The sequence below is a fragment of the Schistocerca gregaria genome, chromosome 2, assembly GCF_023897955.1.
Source record: "Schistocerca gregaria isolate iqSchGreg1 chromosome 2, iqSchGreg1.2, whole genome shotgun sequence".
NCBI classification, from domain to species: Eukaryota; Metazoa; Arthropoda; class Insecta; order Orthoptera; family Acrididae; genus Schistocerca; species Schistocerca gregaria.
This window is the reverse complement of record NC_064921.1, coordinates 41,502,099-41,523,501: the sequence shown is the minus strand read 5'-3', so window position 1 is coordinate 41,523,501 and position 21,403 is coordinate 41,502,099. Positions and strand designations below refer to the sequence as shown.

Below are 21,403 nucleotides of genomic sequence, written 5' to 3'. Positions count from 1 at the left end.
GTACATTATGGCATAAGGAAGTGGAATCATAACCTGGGGAGCAAGATCATCTGTAGCTAACAAAAGAATCCCATCAAAAACAGAAAGACAGTGCTGGAGGGAGAAGTGATTACGCAAAGGATCTGAGGCATAGTCGAGGGGTTTGTCTGGCCAATTATGCTGCCCAAAAGACAGGATCCAATTAAGCACAGGACTCGTCGCAACAGCTGATGCCATCGTGACACTAGTGATGAGGAAACAGTCGACTATATTCTGGTTCTTAATTTCTAAGTAGAAAGAAAGCAATTCATCCCAACTGAATGCCAGTCCTGCCTCAATTGAAAGGTGAGATAAAGCATCAGAGCTGGCGTGTTGTGCCATCGGACGGTAATGGATCTGATCTGATAATGATAACAGGAGAGGAAGAGGGCCCACCCCAGCAAGTCATGCACTGCCTTGTTCAGCATGGAAGCCAAAGGGTTAAAATAAGCAACCAAAAGCTTGTCATCCAGGATCAATGGAACTTAGAACCATAAAAGAAGACATGAACTTCCTTGAGGAAAAACACAATTACTTAAGCCTTATTTTCAATATGAGAATACCACTGATGAGTGGGAGTTAAAGTCTTGTAAGCATATGCTATGGATTGTTCAGACCAATTCATATTTGGGTACAAACACTACATGAAGACCATGCTGAGAGGCATCTGTAATCAACATGAGATGCTGACAAAGCTGAAAAGTGGCCACCAACACTGTATGAAGACCATACTGAGAGACATCTTTAGTCAATATGAGATGCTTCCACAGCTGAAAAGTGGCCAGACATGGGGCAGATTGAAGCTTAGATTTAAACAAACAAATGATCTGTCAAAAGCTGGAGACCAGAATAAGGGCACATTTTTACGCAAAAGCTTGTGCAGGGGGTGAGTAACAGTGGATGTGTCAGATAAAAACTTACGGTAGTATGCAATTTTATCTAAAAAATGCCTGCAGTTCCTTAATGGAGATCGACTGTAGCAAAGCTGAAATTGCATCAATATGGTGACACAATGGCTTGACCCTCGTGTGAGAAACCTCAAAGCCTACATAGTCAATTGAGGGCTTATAAAACTGAGGCTCAGCAAGATTCCACTCAAGACCTGCAGACAGTGGAAGCTGGGCACAGAGGCTGCCTGCTGTTCTAAAATGATTACGAAAGATTGTGTGTGCGTTAGTGATGCCAAAAGGCAAGTATTGATATTGGTATAGGCTGAAAGGTGTACTGGCAACAGGATGGCTCCTAGTGGCCTCATCCGAGGGGAGTTGTAGGTACAGTTCTGACAAATCAGTCTTGAAAAATTAGTAACTGCCTGATAATTTTGCAAGAAACCAATCAGGATAAGGCAAAGGGTCCGTACCTATCACGGACTGTGCATTAATCGTTACACCGAAGTCTCCGCAGAGGCAAAACTTACCTGTCATCTTCTTAATGGTGACCAGTGGTGTAGCCCATTAACTGGAAGAAAGAGGCTGAATGACATCCAGTGATGTCAAATCGTTTAATTCAGCCTTGACAGAGTCATGCAACATGACAGGCACCTGCCACGCTCAAAATAAACAGGGGCGGGCGGACTCTTTCACGGTAATGTGGGCCTGAAAGCTGATAGCACAACCAAGTCCAGGGGAAAATAGAGACAAAAACTCAGAACAGACGTACTTCAATTTCTGATATACAACTTGATCTGACACTGACATCATTAGCAATGGAGAAACCAAAAGAGTTACATGCATTAACACACAGTGGTCTGTGGTATGGGGATGATCCACAACAAGGAAGGTGAGAGAGTGAACACCAGAGAACTGGCCTAGGATCTGAATCTGCTGTTTATTGCAATTAATCAACTTCTATGACACCTGTGTGAGTGGACGCCCAATCCCACTTATGTATGTGCATTTAATAAAGTCACTGCAGCTCCTGTATCCACTTGCATTTTTGGTGGTTAATGAAACACATGCAAGTTGATAAACAATTTGTTCAGGTAGACAGTCATTGTAGAGATACAATTTAAGTTTGTCAAGACTACTGTGTCCATTACATTTGGAGAGGAGTTACACACCAATGCAATGTGGCCTTTCTTCTGACACTTATTGCAAGCAGCCCAATGCTTAGTGCACGAAGCATGGTCACATTGAATGAATAGTATGGGTGAGATGAAAGCGGGGCATGTGGCTGCTGTTGTGACATGGCCTGCTGCTAACCAACACTGCCCCATGCGATGCTGAGACAAAAGTTTTGCTGCATTCATGACACGTCAAAGGACTGTTCTACATTGAGCTGCGCGAGATTTGCCGAGCGGTCTGAGGCGCTACAGCCGTGGACTGTTCGGCTGGCCCTGGCGGAGGTTCAAGTCCTCCCTTGGGTGTAGGTGTTTGTGATTGTCCTTACGATAATTTAGGTAAAGTAGTGTGTAAGCTTAGGGCCTGGTGACCTTAGCAGTTAAGTCCCATAAGATCACACAGTCATTTTTTCCCTATATTGAGGACATCCATAAGTGTCCAATTCTTACACTGAAATGCTTCTTCATGGGCTTTCCATTCCAAGTACAGATGAATAATAACATCAAGAATCATGTGATCATTGTAGGATTTGTAATGGGTACTAGTGAGAAATTTACAGTGACAGCTTAATCCATGCAATTCTGTAGCTCAGGCTTTGTAAGATTGGTTTGAGCATTTCCGACAACGTTAAAATTCTAGAGCGTTGCAGTGACAAGCATTCTGTCACAATAACAGGTATACAGAAGCTTGCAGATTCCATCAACTGATAAGCTGGCCAGTTTTTGTAAAGGCACAAGTTGGCACAATTAACTGATAAATATGCAGCGAAAGCCGGGAAAGAAAGAATACCTTACACAAGTTTGTTTGAAAAACCCAGAAATGTTGGCACAACTTTATCTCATAGGAGTTCCAACCTTCAGCTGATTCATCATATGCTGCAAAGGGTGACAGTTGCACTGATGGGAGAGTAGCCTGTCACGAACATGCAAACGCTACTCGATTGAGAGCAGTGGTGAGAGCCTGCTGTTGTTCCATGAAAGCTTGCTGTTGGGCAATGATATGTTGAAGTATTTCTTCCAAAGATATGTTTTTCAGCTGACTGACAATAAGATGAAGAGAAAATGTAATCCCATCCTCATTGCCAAGTTTTCTGCAGCAAGAACACGATTTATGGAATGTAGTACTTTATAGAGCAACATGTCAGATACAATAAGTACAGGTTGTGTGTAGCACTGAACACACTGACTGGACAACAGTAATACAGGTAAGAGAATAGACTGAACATTTGTTTGCATCATATACATAATACTGCTTCTTTGGCTGCCCACAGGAGCATGACAGGGGGTCCATCCCATCACCCTTATAAGAGGGCCTGAGAAGTGTATGGGTGCACATTCTCTGAAATGGCATACATCATGAGTGAAGTTACCTCCAATAATTCTTTGTATTTCAACAATACAAGCACCTCATTGTCACTGAAGCCAGTTTAAATGTGTTTTGTTGCCATTAGGTCAAATACATTGCCATCATGAGTGGCATTTGAACTACCTGTTCTACATAGTTTTCAGAGAATGCATTTAGTGGAGTTTTGTCAGACATCTTGACATGCTTACCACTTTTTGCAAAACTGGAACTAACCCAATTGATTTTTGGCTAATTTAAGCATGACTGATGAATGTACACACTAGTGAAATGAGGTTTTCTCAATGGTTTTTGGTTATATCTAGAGGTGAGTTTAGTGCCTGATAGGAAGGCCTAACTACAGGTTAATGCCTACCCCTAATAATGAGTCATGCCCATGGATTCTTGCATGCAGCTTCAATTTCTGTCTTGGTGGATTTGAGTTCCTGCTGCTACAAACACCTCACTTACATTCCATATTAGGTTTTACTTCAATATACACTTACATTTTCCCTAAAAATGTCATTGCTTTTAATTTCAGGTTTCAACCAGCTATTTCATAACCTCCTCTACTTTTTAGAAACATTAGACACTACAACTCTATGATACTTCAGCTGTTAATCACTATGGTTTTATTTTAATTATCTTCCCTTTGTGACATACTGCTTATGATCGTACACGAATACTTCCCGGTCTCCTACATCTATTGTTATCTGGTTAAATGAGAATTCATCACATCCCAAACACAGTCAGCTACCTGAGTAGCAATCTCTGACATTTATTGCATACCTGACTCACTTATGGGTCCCTAATGTAATAATAACAGACCCTGTACTTCCTACAGAGGAAACAGCACTCACACAAGAGGATAGTTCTCAAGATACCAGTTATGTAACTCTCAGTAGCCCTCAACCATACACCCACTGGTAGCAGCTTCCAATCTGTTGACATTACTTCCTGCTGTTTCCAAATGTCAGCTAATTCATCCCATGTTCGAGAACAGTATTCACAGAGTAGCTGCACTGTGTATGGTGATATGTTTTACAGAAGAGTAAACATGTAACTTTAAACTGAGCCTTGTTTGCTAAGCCTGCGGATTCTATTTTAATTCCTGGGTCTGCTATGTTACACATATTAACAGTTGCCTTTAAGATCTGAAGTGAGTAACACACAAAAAGAGACTTCTGTTATGACAACAGAAAAACCTGCACTAAAAACAATTTAATGCTATGGTCACTCAAAAATTTATAAATAGCATTAACACACAACAAATGCACAATTTACATCCCTATGACACAAGAAAAGTAAAGGTAACACAATATGTCTGTAAAGTAGCTACAGTACTTAAAATGTCAAATTCCAATTTATGACAAAATATCAACAATAATGAAAAGGATAGATTGCTACTCACTGTAAAGATGACACACTGAGTTTCAGACAGACAAAATGAAAGAACACTCAGATTTCAGCCAGTGCTTTCTTGAGAAAAGTAAGGAAAACACACAAACATTCATTCAAGCACGCAATGCCTCATGCACAAATGATCACTATTTCTGGCTGTTCAGGCTAAACTGCAACTGTTACATTGAACAAAGGAATGAGGCAGAGAAAATGGGATATAGTGAGGAGGCAGAAGTGTGCTGTCTGACAGAGCACACAGGGAATAGGAAGTGGCAAGAAGAGACTGCCAGGTGTAGTGTTGAGAGCCTGGGCATAAGAGAGGGGAGACATGGAGAGGTAAAGGAGAGAAGCAGAAAATGGGAACATCAGAGGGTCCCAGAGAGCAATGCACAGTGAGGGTGAGGAGGTGGTAGGACAATTGGGAAGAAAACTGTTGGGTAGTGGGTACTGGGAAAGGCGAGTATCATAGGTTGAGGCTTGGATAATTTTGGGAGCAGAAAATGTGTTGTAAGGATAACTACCATCTGCAGAGTTAACAGAGGTTGGCGATGGAGGGGAGGATCCAGGTGGCCTGGGTTGAGTAACAGCCTATGAAATCAAGCACGTACAGACTGACAGTTATTGAACAATGTGAAACTAAATTGTCATAATTTCTGAACTGTTTGCATTAGGACATTAAAACTGCACGGTTGGCTGTGAAGCATGATGGGAATTAGTATGCACCATATGGTTTGGTTTAGCAATGAAGCCCACTTTCATTTGGATGGGTTCATCAGTAAACAAAATTTGCGCATTTGGGGGACTGAGAATCCACATTTGCAATTGAGAAGTCTCTGCACCCTCAATGGGTGACTGTGTGGTGTGCAATGTACAGTCACAGAATATTATGTGTGATATTCCTTAACGGCACAGTGACTACCGAGTGGTACGTGAAGGTTTTGGAGGACGATTTGATCCCTATTATCCTAAGCGACCCTGATTTCAGCAAGATGTGGTTCGTGCGAGACGAAACTTGATCCCACTGAAGCAAGAGAGTGTTTGATGTCCTTGAGGAGCACTTTGGGGACTGCACTCTGGCTCTGGGGTACACAGAGGCCATAGGCATGGGCACTGATTGGCTGGGTCTGAACACTTGCGACTCCTTTTTGTCAGGCAATATTGAAGACAAGGTGTTCAGAAATAACCCCAAAACCACTGCTGAGCTAAAACAGCCATTCAGTGGGTCATGCAGAATTTCACTAGGTGTCTGCACCACATCATCGGCAATGATGGGAGGCATATCAAATATGCCATAACCTAAATTTGAATATAGTGACATTTACATGTTGAATAAAGTGTGTGCACACTGTAGTTTGTAACAAATTTACTTTCCTTTTTTCACATAGGTCAATAATTGTCACCCTGTATGTTCAGCTGCATATTATACCAAAGGGTGGTCCACTCTGCTCTAGGCCACAGTTCGGTAGTGACCATTAATCTCAATGCACAGCCAGTATGTCGATGACTGCTTCCACAGGTGGCCCAGCCTCTGATGGGGTAGGATGAGCCTGTGACAGGACTGGGATAGGAAGTTCTGTGTGGGTCGACTGGGCAGGTCTTCCACCTGGGGCTTCAAAAGGGATATGAGCCCTGTGTCAAGGAACTGGCATTGGGATTGGCATAGGGATGGACAAGGATGTTGTGGAGTTCAGGTGGGTGACAGAACATAGCGTTACACGGGCTGGGAAGGAATCTTAGGTAGGATGTCCCTCATTTCAGGGCATGATAAAGTCCTGAAAAAAGGATGTGGTTCAGTTGGTTTAGTCTGGGGTGGTACTGGATGACAATGAGGGTGTTCCTTTGCAGCTTGTTCTTGGGAGTGGTGGAAGGATTGGGGGGGGGGGGGGGGCTGTTGTGATGTGGCATGTGCCAAGCCACCTTTGAAAGCAGACTTGTATTGCTCTGCTGCAATCACTGCCAACTAACAGTCTGCCATGATGAATGGTCATCACCACACTGTGGCCAAAAGCAAAGTGGACCACCCTTTGGCATAACACGCAGCTGAACATAAAATTTTTAATTTCAATGGCTGCTTCACAACTAAGGGCATCTAGATTCCCCATCCCCATTAACTGCCAGTTTTTCTGAATTGTGCAGATGGGAGCTATACTTACAACACACTCCCAAAATGATCTCAGCTACAACCTACAATAGCCACTTCTCACAGCACCCTTGACCTAACACTTTTCTTCTCCTCTGTCATACCACCTCCTTCGAATTCACGTCCCCTCATCCTCATTGTGCACTGCTCTCTGCCAAAGTGTCCACAAGCCTTTTCCACTCTTTGCTCCTCTCCTTGAAGGAGGAAGATGAAAGAAGATTGGAGGCATTAGAAATGTGCATATGGAGAAGAACAAAAAAAAAAGGGAAGACTGAGTATGGAATGAAGAAGTATTAAGAACAGTTGGAAAAATTCAGAAATGAAAAGACTGGCTATGCACAGACAAAAGTGGAAGAGGCTTAACTCATGACAAGATCTGCCATAAGGCGAAACACCATACTAATACTACCTCTCCTTTCTGCTCACCATTTCCGACTCCCCTTTTCTGATGGGTCCCTGATGCTGCACATGGCAGCTTTGTCCTGCCGCCTTATAATACATGCGTGCTTCTCCATACCCTCCCCCCTGCTATCCCTTACCCTGCTATACCACCACCTTCCCTGCGCTCTGTATTGCTGCTTTCATTCAGTGCAACAGTTCCAGTAAGGCCTGAAAGGCCAGAGATAGTGGTTGTGTGTGTGTGTGTGTGTGTGTGTGTGTGTGTGTGTGTGAGATAGAGAGAGAGAGAGAGAGAGAGAGAGAGAGAGAGAGAGAGAATTGCCTGCTTGAGTGAGTGTGTAGATGTTGTTTCCTTTTTTTCTGAAGAAGGCTTTGGCTAAAAGCTCAGTGTCCTTTTATTGTGGCTGTCTGCAACCCAACATGTCACCTTGATGGTGGATGGAAATCTGTCCTTTTCATAACTGTTGATATTCCACCATGGACTTTGCGTTGTTTGTTTTTACTACAAAATATGTTATGTACATCAGTATCCAGTATCCAGCCTGATCTTATTATTCAACTGGGACAGGACAGTAGGTCAATATCAGGTGGAAACTGGATTTTCATAAATTATGAAAACTAACCTTTTACCTGTGGATGCAAGCAGCACATATATTGCAGCCATCTGCTCTTTCCACTTCTGTCTGTTCATCTCTTCCTCTTTCCACTGTTTTTCCATTTCCTTCTTTCCTCATCCCCCTTGCCCATCTCCTTCTCTGACCTGTCTCTATCAGTCACCCTCTTTCTCTCTGTCCACCCTATCCTCCCCCCCCCCCCACCCCCACCTCCTTATCTGTCCCCTCTTCTCCCCACTCTCTCTGTCTATCTCATCTTCCATCTGCCTGCCTCCTCCTCCCCTCTCTCCATCTCCTTCTTCCCCACTCTCTATGTCCATCTCTACTCCCATCTCTCTGTCCACCTCCTCCTCGCATTTTCACTGTTCATTTCATCTTCCTGCTTCTCATTACCCATCTTCTCCCCTCCTCCTCTCCCTGCTCAGCCTTGCTCATCTGCATGTGCAGCACCTGCAATGCATGCTGCTGCTGATGATGATATTTGGTTTTTGGGGCACTCAACTGCACAGTCATCAGTACCCGTACAAAGTCCCAGTTTGTATACAGTCCAATTTTTACACAATTCAATCTAACCACTGTCGCAAGTGATGATGATGATGAAATGATGAGGACAACACGAAGACTCAGTCCCCAGGCAGAGAAAATCCCCAACCTGGTTGGGAAGTGAACACGGAACTCCATGATCCAGAGGCAGTAATGCTAGCCACTGGACCACAAGCTGTGGACCCACGCTGATATTACCTGCACAACACACCTGTCAAGCAGGGCAGCCTAAATGTTAGAGGTTGAAAGCATTTTTTAACTGTATCTCCACTCTCCTATGGCGGCTAGGGGAGGCAACACCCACAGTGCTGATTCTCAGATAGCAGGTAGTATGTGTACCAGATTTGATTGAAATTCATCCAGTGGTTTAGGAGAAGATGTTGAACATACACATTTATGAGGGCATGCTGAAAAGTAATGACTCTGAATTTTTTATTCTGTTCTCAATATTGGTTGAGGTATTACATGTCCCACATATTACTCAGTCATATTGCCTACTTCAATGATGAAACCTGCAACTATCTCCCACTAGCGAGCTCAGAATTGTAGTATGGAACATGGCGATGTTAATGTACTGTTTGTGCTTGAAAAATAGCGTTCTATAATGTGTTGCAAAAACTTAAGGAACATCTAGAAGGACTTCATTTTGATGGTGTTGCAGCATTTTAGGCAGAGATCTGTCACCAAAGTCAAACATTCTACAGTGATAGAATCAACAAAATGGTCTCTCATTGTGGGGAGTAACTTTATTGGCAGGGTGACCGTCGAGAAATACTGTGTAGAGGATGGATATGTGTGCGTGTGTGTGTGTGTGCGAGTGTACACCTGTCCTTTTTTTTCCCCCTAAGGGAAGTCTTTCTGCTCCCGGGATTGGAATGACTCCTTACCCTCTCCCTTAAAACCCACATCCTTTCGTCTTTCCCTCTCCTTCCTGAAGAAGCAACCATCGGTTGCGAAAGCTAGTAATTCAGTGTGTGTGTTTGTGTGTTTTGTTCATTGTGCCTGTCTGCCGGCGCTTTCCCACTTGGTAAGTCTTGGAATCTTTGTTTTTAATATATTTTTCCCATGTGGAAGTTTCTTTCTATTATATTTACATCACCATTAATAAGAGTTAAATTGCTTACTTATGAAAGGCCTCTTGTTATATTTCTTTATAAATATACTTTTGTAAGAAAATGAAATCTTAATGCTTCCATACATCATTTGTTTGTGAAAGCTTACTTCTCCATTGCTCCAACACTGTCATTATATCATAAGTAAAATGTATTTATTTAAGAAAGGCCTCCTGGCACAGACAAGAGGCTTTTCATAAGTAAAAGTAGCTGGACTGGGAATCAAATTTTTTTTTTGTTAATTTAGTTCTATTGTGTTGGTCAACTTGTTTTCTGTTGAAGTTTCCTGGGCATCCACTTTGTATTTACACTCTGACTGTGCAAAGCAAGTTTCATTTTAGTTTTTTATAAATATTGTTTTTAAAGTGTTCTGTGGCCCAATCGCTCTGTGGATCATACAAATTCATTTAACATTTTTGTAATTGTTGGAGAATTTGGACTTATGGCATGTAAAAAAGCACGATATTGGTGAAAAAAGAGTGAGGCAGCTAAAAGAGCTATGATTTAGGGGTAAGAGCCCTAGATATCGCATATAGAGTATCGACTGCTGATATGGGGACATTCTTCTCACATGACTGAAACTCTACAAATTCGAAATAAGGCAGTATGGGCAATGAGCAATGATGGTAAATGAGAGCACTGCTGGCCACTATTCATACAGTTCAAAATATTAGCAGTCATTGATCTCTAGATGTATGTCTAAGCAATGTATGTGAAAAACAATATAGCAGATTTCAAAATGAGGGAAAACATACATCAACATAACACTAGTTGCAAAATAAGATCAGATATGCACCTAGGCGCAGGGTGGCAAGAATACAGAATCCATAGCTTAAGAATATTTAATAAACTTCCATTTTCCATTTGGTCAGTTCACTTAACTAGCATCAGGAGCAAGCTACTTATTAATTCTTTCTACGATATAATTGAATTTATGAATACAAAATTAATTTACATTAATTTTTAAGGTTTTCATTTTGTGACATCATTGCCTGTATTTATTTATTATTTTACTGTTTAACATATCATTTCTAGGTTCTATTTGGAATGTGTAATGCTCATTTAGTTTTAAGGTACTTCTGAAGGAAAATGTAATATGCTATCAATATAAAATGCCTATTCCACGCATGGTTAAATAAAATAGTAATTCATTTCCTGTGAAGACTAGTCACTATGCTTCCAAGGAAGTCAAGTACTTAGACATAAAGTTTGACTTTAAAATAATGCATTCTTCATTCAGAGAAAAATACAGTTTAACTGATTCTGATTGTAAATACAGTTATTATTATAAAATTTATGAGGGGCATCTTTGAACTGTGAATTGTTTCATTCATCTCATGACGTGCATCTGCAATCCATTTGTTTTGTGTACATGAGATGTGTAAAAAATTTATAATTCAGTTACAATGATTTTTACACTAGTAAATAATAGCACTAAAACAAATAATAACACTATAAGGACATATCTTGGAATATCTAACACATTGTATTCAGCTCAACTTTCCAGTTTGCCCTGCATGAATTCATTCACTGAGAAATAACATTTCAGTATCAGTGCCTCATGTAGCTTACTTTTAAGTGGACTGAAATTCACCTGCATCAAATTATTCTCTTTTCATTTATTACAAATTTAATTCCCATTTATTGATGTCTCTTGGCATACAGTCTCAGGCAGTGGGTGGGAAGCACAAAATTTTCTTTGTTTCTATTAAAATGTGAATGGACAAAATGGTTTCCCCCAAATAATTCATTTCTGGTGCACAAAAATATAATAATTTCATTTATGTATAGGAATGGCAAAGAGAATATTTAAAATTTTGTAAATAATGGATGACGTGGTTCTTTATTATTTAAAGTGCACATATATCAAATGATTTTTTCTGTATTTTTTAGTATTCGTACTATGTTTGTGGCAAAAAAATACCATACCCAATAATGGATTCAAAGTAGCTTGTATATGCTACTTTTCATGTGTCCATGTCAGTTGCAGTTGATAACATTTGCATTGTAAATGCAAAGCTGCTCAGTTTGTTTGCTAGGAATTATGTTTGCCTGCTATCTCAAATTTTTATCTACATTTAAATCTAAGAATTTGATTGAGTCAGCTTCTTTTATATTTTGGTTAATGTGAACAATCTTAACCTGCTCACATTTTGACTGTTTGGTTCGAATTGCATGTGAGTCTTGGATTGTTTCTTTCTTCTACTGAAAGACTGGTGTTCTGAAGAAGGTACCTGGGGAAGGATGGTGAGGCTAACTCAGAGGTAAAGATTTCTTGGAAGGTGATGAGCAGATGGTAGGATGAGATTGGCGGAGAGTCATGGTTGGAGGCTGGCATGAAAAGGAAGAGGCACGGTTCAGTGATGGAACAAGGGTGGTTTTGGTTGGAGGGATTGGTGGCAAAGAAGTGCTTCCATTGCAGGGATAGGGAGAAGGACAGTAGGTTTTTTACAAGTCCAGCATGATTAAAATTGGGTGTAGGGCTAAAGTTGTGTGGTTTTGATGAAATGGTTAACAACAGTATTATGAGAATGTTTTGGCTCTGAATTTGGTGAAGAGTTGATAGGGAGGTTTGACAAATTAGACAGCATAATTCAATAGCAATTATTGTTTTATCTAAAAGTCTGCATTTAAAAGAATCTTCCCTTACAATTCAGTTATTCAAAAACAGAAATCTTTAGTTGTATCATGTACAAAGCCAGCGAACAACACTACCTAAGAATAGTGTTAATTCTTGTAAACCTATGAAAGAAACAGTTAACAGCCATTTGAGTCAGTCTGTGGGAGGTTGTGATATAAGCAAGATCTGCACCTGAAATTACTGAACAGTGTACCACAGACAAGTTAGCACAAAGTGCAAGTCATGAAAGGTGGCGAGTTTTATCTAAATTCAATGTCTGAGGGTTTATACAGTGATTGTTTTTCAATGACTGACTGAATTAACAATTAATCTTAAGAACTGTGTTGATTTTCAATAATGTTTTCTGTAAACTGTGGCAATGGTATTGGACTGTGAACTACATTATTTCCAAATTGCACTGGTGTGCAGATCTTTTTTCATTTTTATATGACTGTTCACTTAGAAGAACAGTGTAACTAGTGACTGTGTTACTGATTTACTTGCCATACACAAACTTAAGTCACCTCAGTATTACACTCCTGGAAATTGAAATAAGAACACCGTGAATTCATTGTCCCAGGAAGGGGAAACTTTATTGACACACTCCTGGGGTCAGATACATCACATGATCACACTGACAGAACCACAGGCACAAAGACACAGGCAACAGAGCATGCACAATGTCGGCACTAGTACAGTGTATATCCACCTTTCGCAGCAATGCAGGCTGCTATTCTCCCATGGAGATGATCGTAGAGATGCTGGATGTAGTCCTGTGGAACGGCTTGCCATGCCATTTCCACCTGGCGCCTCAGTTGGACAAGCGTTCATGCTGGACGTGCAGACCGCGTGAGATGACGCTTCATCCAGTCCCAAACATGCTCAATGGGGGACAGATCCGGAGATCTTGCTGGCCAGGGTAGTTGACTTACACCTTCTAGAGCACGTTGGGTGGCACGGGATACATGCGGACGTGCATTGTCCTGTTGGAACAGCAAGTTCCCTTGCCGGTCTAGGAATGGTAGAACGATGGGTTTGATGACGGTTTGGATGTACCATGCACTATTCAGTGTCCCCTCGACGATCACCAGAGGTATACGGCCAGTGTAGGAGATCGCTCCCCACACCATGATGCCAGGTGTTGGCCCCGTGTGCCTTGATCGTATGCAGTCCTGATTGTGGCGCTCACCTGCACGGCGCCAAACACGCATACGACCATCATTGGCACCAAGGCACAAGCGACTCTCATCGCTGAAGACGACCCGTCTCCATTCGTCCCTCCATTCATGCCTGTCGCAACACCACTGGAGGCGGGCTGCATGATGTTGGGGCGTGAGCGGAAGACGGCGTAACGGTGTGCGGGACCGTAGCCCAGCTTCATGGAGACGGTTGCGAATGGTCCTCGCCGGTACCCCAGGAGCAACAGTGTCCCTAATTTGCTGGGAAGTGGCGGTGCGGTCCCCTACGGCACTGTGTAGGATCCTACGGTCTTGGTGTGCATCCGTGTGTTGCTGCGGTCCGGTCCCAGGTCGACGGGCACGTGCACCTTCCGCCGACCACTGGCGACAACATCGATGTACTGTGGAGACCTCACACCCCACGTGTTGAGCAATTCGGCGGTACGTCCACCCGGCCTCCCGCATGCCCACTATACGCCCTCGCTCAAAGTCCGTCAACTGCACATACGGTTCACGTCCATGCTGTCGCGGCATGCTACCAGTGTTAAAGACTGCGATGGAGCTCCGTATGCCACGGCAAACTGGCTGACACTGACGGCGGCGGTGCACAAATGCTGCGCAGCTAGCCCCATTCGACGGCCAACACCGCGGTTCCTGGTGTGTCCGCTGTGCCGTGCGTGTGATCATTGCTTGTACAGCCCTCAAACAGTGTCCGGAGCAAGTATGGTGGGTCTGACACACCAGTGTCAATGTGTTTTTTTTTCCATTTCCAGGAGTGTAGATTACTGCAGTCAAACAGTTACATTATACAAAATTAATCGAGCGCAGTATGTGGCTAGCTGTTATCCATACATAAATTATAGTAAATGGGACTTGATCTGAAAACTGTAAGTTATTCAACAACAAAGTGCTATTAAAGTATTTGGACTGAAAACCTGGTGTGGACCACACCATTTAAAATAACGTGATTTAGACAACCACTTTTCAGCCAGGCCTGATGAAGGCACAGCTACCTATTAAGGGCATATTTACACAGGTTATTACGGCTGTGGTTCAGCATCCATGTCAAAGCTACCAACCATTTCCTTCACTGACTCTCCACCACAATCACTCCTTTAAGTCCTGGATCACTACCAGTCACAGTTGACACTACTTCCCTTTACACCAACATGCCTCATGACCATGACCTTGTGTTATTGAACATTACCTCTCCTAACATCCTCGAGACTCCAAACCTACAACCTCATTCCTCATACATCTTACTAACTTTATCCTAAATCACAACTACTTTTCTTTCAAAGGGGAAGTGTAAACGAAATCTATGGCACAGCCATGCACACATGCACGGCACCCTCCTGTGCTAACCTGTTTAGGGGTCATTTAGAGATAACTTTCTAGCCTTCCAAAACTCCAAACCACTGGCCTGGTTCACATTCATTAATGATATCTTCATGATCTCAGACTCAGGGCTAAGATAACCTAACCTCATTTCTTCACAACCTCAACACCTTCTTCCCATTCATTTCACTGGGCCTTTCTCAACCCACCATGCCACCTTCCTGGATATCAACCTTCTCCTCCTTGATGGCTCCATCCACACCTCTGTTGACATTAAACACACCAGCCACTAACAGTACCTGTATTTTCACAGCTGACATCCCTTCCACACTGAAAAATCCTTTCCATACAGCACGGCCACTTGCCAACAGTATATCTGCTGTGAGAAGAACTGCCCTACGCAGTAGCCTTCACAGTCAGGCACTCTCCCCCCCCCCCCCCTCCCCCGACCTAGTCTGCAAACAGCTTTTCCTTGCCATATCCCCACACACCCACAATCCTCCCACAACCTCCAAACCCCTGGTACAAAGGAGCACCACTTGTGATGATGAAGCAAACTGCGATCTCTTTACTTCCTCTCTTGTTTTGCCATCTGCCTCCATAAATTCATTTTATTTTCATTTTTGCCTAATTACCATTAACATGCATGAGTATAATATCAATTGCCATAAAAAGAAAAGTTTGGCACTCAGTCTTAAGGAATATAGCACTAGGTCTAATTTTGTGCTTAGTTTTGAGTATGTAATTAATTTTGTAAGTTATTTTGACCATTCCTAGTTAATATCTTTTGTTGTAGGGTGAAATCAGTTATTGTTTTGTGACTTAGATTCATTCCATTGTTGACTTATAAACAAATATACATTGTGTACTAATTATAAACATAAGGCAAGATCAACTACTAGGATTCTTCAAGTATTTATTTGGCTCCATTCGGAAACATATCAGCAAAGCCAGCCCTTTACTAATTCCAAAATAATTACCAGGTTTGTCAAACATATTTTTGTATAACTATATCTGTTAATTTCATTATTTAAGCAAATAATTTGGCCTAAACTTTGTGATAGAAGAAACTGATAAAAAGGTGGAATTTTTTCATGTATTCCGTTAATTGAATAAGATACATTTTAATTATAATTTCTGTCACTTAAACACTGAACAATGTATCGTTGCATTGCCTATTATTTACAAATAGCACAAACATCCCCCACTAAAATTAAGGGAATTATAAATATACCAAAAAAAGAGCTCATGTGGTGTTGATGTAGTCTCTAACAGAAGTTTGAAGTGTTACTCTAATTCAATAAGTGGAGGCCTTAGTGATGTATGTAATGCTTCGTTGCCACAGGGAATTTTTCCAGACAGAATGAAATATGCAATTGTCAAACCTCTTCATAAGAAAGGAGACAAGAGTGATTTAAATAATTGTAGACCAATCTCATTGCTGATTTCATTTTCAAGTTTCTAAGTTCAAAAAATTTATGTATTCAAGAGTAGTCTCACATTTAAGTGAAAATAATTTACTCAGCGTGTCACAGGTCAGATTCCGGAAGGGTTACTCGACTGAGAATGCTATCTACTCATTTACCCATCAAATAGTACAAGCCCTAAATAACACATTATAGCCAGTTGGTATTTTCTGTGAGCTTTCCAAGGCATTTGACTTAGAAAAACTCAGGTTGTCTGGAACTGAAGGCTACACACATAGCTAGTTTGAATCATACTTAATGAAAGAAAGCAGCATAACACAAATAATGTTGGGAGGGTGGTAAAGTCTAGTGAATAGGGAGTAATCACAAAAGGGGTACTGCAGGGTTCAATTTTGGGTCCTCTGCTGTTACTTATTCACGTGAATGACCTCTCACTTAATGTTCAGCAAGCAGAACTAGTACTTTTTGGTTCAAGTGGTTCATATGGCACTGAGCACTATGGGACTTAAGGGCTGAGGTCATCAGTCCCCTAGAGGCAGGATTCAAACCTGTGACCGTAGCGGTCGCGCGGTTCCAGACTGGTGCGCCTAGAACCGCTCGGCCACTCCGGCCGGCTGTACTTTTTGCAGATGACACAAGTGTTACATAATAAATTCCATTCCAGAAAAAAGCAGCTGAAGCTACTGTTAAGGATGTCTTTCATAGAATTATTAAGTGGTTCTCAGAAAATTGACTCTCCCTTAATTTTGAAAAAACTCACTATATCCAGTTCTGTACACTGAATAGAGTCATACTGACAATTAATGTAGCATGAGAATAGGGCTCAGTTAACAGGGTAGATTTCTGCAAATTTTTGGGTGTTCAAATTGATTTTATAATCCTATCTGCAGACAAAGGCTCCACCACCGTAATTGTGAACTACGAGGATTACGTGGCAGAAGGACTCTGTCAGCTGTCAGATTCTTCCACCTACAAACCATGCTACAGTGGTCCCATTCCGGCAATCCAGCAAGATCTCCAGTCACTACTCAATTCCTTAGGCCACATCTGAGAACCTCTCCTCAGAGTCCATCTCTCTACTTCCCCCTACCACCCCCCACACTCCCAACTTCTATATGCTTCCTAAAGTACATAAACCCAACCAACCAGGACACCTCATTGTGACTGGTTGCTGTGCCCCCACTGAGAGAATCTCTGCTCTCGTAGACCAACACCATCAACCTATTACCTGGAACCTATCCTCCTATATAAAAGATACCAACCATTTCCTCGACCGACTCTTCACAGTTCCTCTCCCTTTACCACACGGTGCCCTGCTCGTCACTATTGATACCATCTCCCTGTACACTAACATTCCTTATGCCCATGGCATTACTGCTATTGAACACTACCTTTCCAGACACCCTATGGATTCCAAACCAACAACCTCCTTCCTAGTCTCCATGACCAACTATATCCTCACCCACAATTACTTCTCCTTTGGAGGCATTAGCTACAATCAAATCTATGGTATGGCTATGAGCACCTACATGCCACCATCCTATGCTAAACCTATTCATGGGCCATCTAGAGGAATCCTTCCTAAAAACCCAGAATCCTAAACCCCTCACCTGGTTCAGATTCACTGATGACATGTTTGCTACCTGGATTGTAGATGAGGACTCCTTATTCGCATTCCTCCAGAACCTCAACAACTTCTCCCCCATTTGCTTCACCTGGTCCTATCCAACCCAACAAGCCACCTTCCTAGATGTTGACCTCCGCTTCAGAGATGGCTACATCAGTACATCTGTCCATATCAAACCTACTAACCACCTGCAATACCTCCATTTAGACAGCTGCCACCTGTTTCATACCAAGAAGTCCCTTCCGTACAGCCTAGCCACCTGTGCTCATCGCATCTGCAGTGACGAGCAGTCCCTCTCTAAATATACCAGGGGTCTTGATGAAGGCTTCACTGACCCTAATTATCCCCCAACCCTTGTAAAAAAAAAAAAAAACAAATCTCCCGTGCCTTATCTTTCCAGTCTCTCACAACCTCCCAAAGTACCACACTCCGGCCACAGAGGAGCATTCCCCTCGTAACTCAGTACCATCCAGGAGTGAAGCAACTGAATTATAGAGTATCGATTACCTCTTGTCGTGCCCTGAAATGAGAAATGTCCTACCCTCCATCCGTAGTACTCCGCCATCCACCGAACCTACACAACATACTAGTCCATCCTTACAGGACCCCTGCTCCCATTCCCTTAGCTCATGGCTCATACCCCTGTAATAGACCTAGATGCAAGACCTGTCCCATACATCCTACCACCACCTACTCCAGTCCAGTCACTAACATTACCTATCACATCAAAGGCAGGGCTACCTGTGAAACCAGTCATGTGATCTATAAGCTAAGCTGCAACCACTGTGCTGCATTCTATGTAGGCATGACAACCAACAACCTGTCTGTCCGCATGAACGGCCACTGACAAACTGTCGCCAAGAAACAAGTGGACCACCCAGTAGCTGAACACGCTGCCAAACATGATACCCCTCATCTCAATGACTGCTTCACAGCCTGTGCCATATGGAGCCTTCCCATCAACACCAGCTTTTCTGAATTGCGCAGGTGGGAACTTTCCCTTCAATACATCCTACGTTCCCGTAACGCTCCTGGCCTCAACCTTCGTAAGTCACAGTCCTCACTCATCCAGCCCTTCTCCCTGTTCCCATTCCAGCACTACACAACCATAATTTCACCGTCACAGTCTTTTAATTTTGTTTTATTTAAATTTTTGTTTTTATTTCTCTCCTTCCGCTACTTACCCCCTCCCCCTTCTTACCAACCCTCTGTCTAAACTGAAAAACTTCACTGTCTGCCACTCCCACCATACTACCACTCCCTCTCCCTGCCCCAGCCTCCTCCTTACCCCCACCCAGTTGCCACTACCATCATGCACTTGTGCTGTTGCTCGCAGTGTAGTTTCAGCTGTCTAAGATTGCAGATGTGTGTGCAAGTTGTGCTTGCATGAGTGTGTGTGTGCGTGTGTGTATGTGTATCTACTGCTGACAAAGGCCTTAATGGCCAAAAGCTATGATTGTGTCAATCTTTTTATTGTGCCTATCGTGGCTCAGCATCTCCACTATATGGTGAGTAGCATCTTTCCTTCTCTTGTATTGTTACCCATTCTGGATTTTCCAGTATTAATGTAAAGTTGATCAACATCCAGAACAATGAATACAGAGGCACACAATATAGCACGAAGTCTATAAACATTCTACAGGCTATGGGGTTTGGCTACATGTGTCTAATATGATATCTATAACAATAGTAGCAATGACTTGAGTGATACTTACTTGATGTGCTCTCAGTTTTGGATGCGAGATTTGCCAGACTCTCAAGGCTCCCATATGACAGGAGGGACTTTGTTTTGGCAATAGCATCCCAAGAGTCTGCTCTGTGGTTGAGCCCACCAAGCATTGCAGAAACTGTAGTGACAAATATGAAAGCCAAAATTGTACATGCAAAAAATTATTCACTCAAAAGAAGTTTACTTTCAATAAGGTAACATTGTGATACAGTTTTATAAAGTTGCTTTGTCTCAATAAAGTTAATGAACAATGAAAAAAAAACACTTTGTGCAAATGCATTTCAGACACTGTTATACTCGACTCCTTAGTTTTCCTCTCTTCACCTTTCCAGATTTTCAAATCTATATTGTTGCATTCCATTGTTCACTTCCACATTGTGCTGTTGTAACACTGGCCAACTTTTTCTTTTAGGTGTACAAAAAGCCAAAACCCACTCTCTTTCTATCCCTGCTCTATTTTCGCTGACTCAGGAGCCCCTGGTTTCATAGCTTTGAGTGCCATTCAAATCCTTGTATGTGATTACTTTTATGCCACTAGGCTGCCACAGTCTGATATCGGACAAGTTTTACTTTTCTGCCAACATTGTAAGACTTGTCGTCAATACACAGTGGCGATTAAACACAAAAAAGATGGCGATTCTTAAGCAGAGCATTATGAAAGAAAATACATGAACAGGAAGCGAACATTGTAATGCATGAGGAGGTGTGACATAGCAAACTGATAAGAATGGTGGGGAAAGTAATCAACAAAAATGCCAGAATGAGAAAGATAATCTGGTGACGAATTATTATTTTGAAGAAAGAGCAGTTTGATAGTTATAGTGACTACAATGTTTGGCTGGTATTAAGATATTTGGATTTCAAACCTAGCAAGCATATGTATTTTCAGATGTTCTGAATGTAATATTCATTTTTTATTCTTTTCAAATATCAAGAGCTCAAGCTTCACAGTGCCTCAAAATACATATTGACTACAATTTCACTGGAAACAGGTAGGAGAAATGTGATCTTCATTCTGCTCTCCAGTGATACTGGGTGAGCCTTCCATTTGTTTTCAACTAGGGTTAACGTCATGATTAAAGGAAATGTTGGTCGCTGGGTAAGACATACAAGAAACATTTTTAAAGAAATGTCTTTTGGATTATAATGTCAAAATAATGATACAAATGCCTCAGCTGCACTAAGTCTCACATACAGTACACGCATCTTTCTGCATTTTATTTTTTCATTGGGGTTTCTTTGAATAATATAGTTTATAATCAATAAAGCTATTATATGTCATGTTTTACCTCTCACATTAGATGATGTATCCACTCCTTTGTCATCAAGCAAGTCCAGTGATCCTCTCCTCACTCTACTGTTGCTGCTTTCAAAATGCCGACTCTGAGTTTCGTAATGGTTACTGTTACCATTATATTGTAAAGTTGGACTGTGTATAGGGCTTTTGAATGCTTGCGGACTTTGCCGTGAACTACTTTTGAAGTGTGTTGGGCTATGGATAGGGCTGTTTGAAGTGATCTAAAACAAATAATTTAAACATTCATTCAGTAAATTGTCATAAATAATTGTGAGTATGAAGCAACAACAACATCTCCAATTTTGTTAAACATTACAAACTGAGAGGCCATGGTTAATGCATAAAAGTATTTACTAACATTGCAGCCCCATCTGCTGAAGACATCTTTCAAAATAAAAACCCAGGACAGCAGTTGGCAGTGTTTTATGTCTGACGATGTATCATGGAGACAGGGAAAAAATATCAGTGTCTTATCTCTGGAAATGACTCACTCAGACATGGAATGAAATAGTATTATATATTTACCAAAGCCCTGCTGCCCTTAAGTTTTAATGGAAGA

At 41.8% G+C, this 21,403-nt stretch overlaps 1 protein-coding gene across 1 annotated transcript in view; it reads right to left on the bottom strand.

Moving 5' to 3' along the window:
* Nucleotides 1–21,403, bottom strand: part of LOC126336284 (filamin-A) — a 1,048,954-nt gene that overhangs the window by 399,042 nt on the left and 628,509 nt on the right. Inside the window, 2 exon segments of the mRNA XM_049999806.1 lie at nt 19,534–19,665; nt 20,837–21,065. Coding sequence (XP_049855763.1) covers nt 19,534–19,665; nt 20,837–21,065 — 361 coding nt within the window.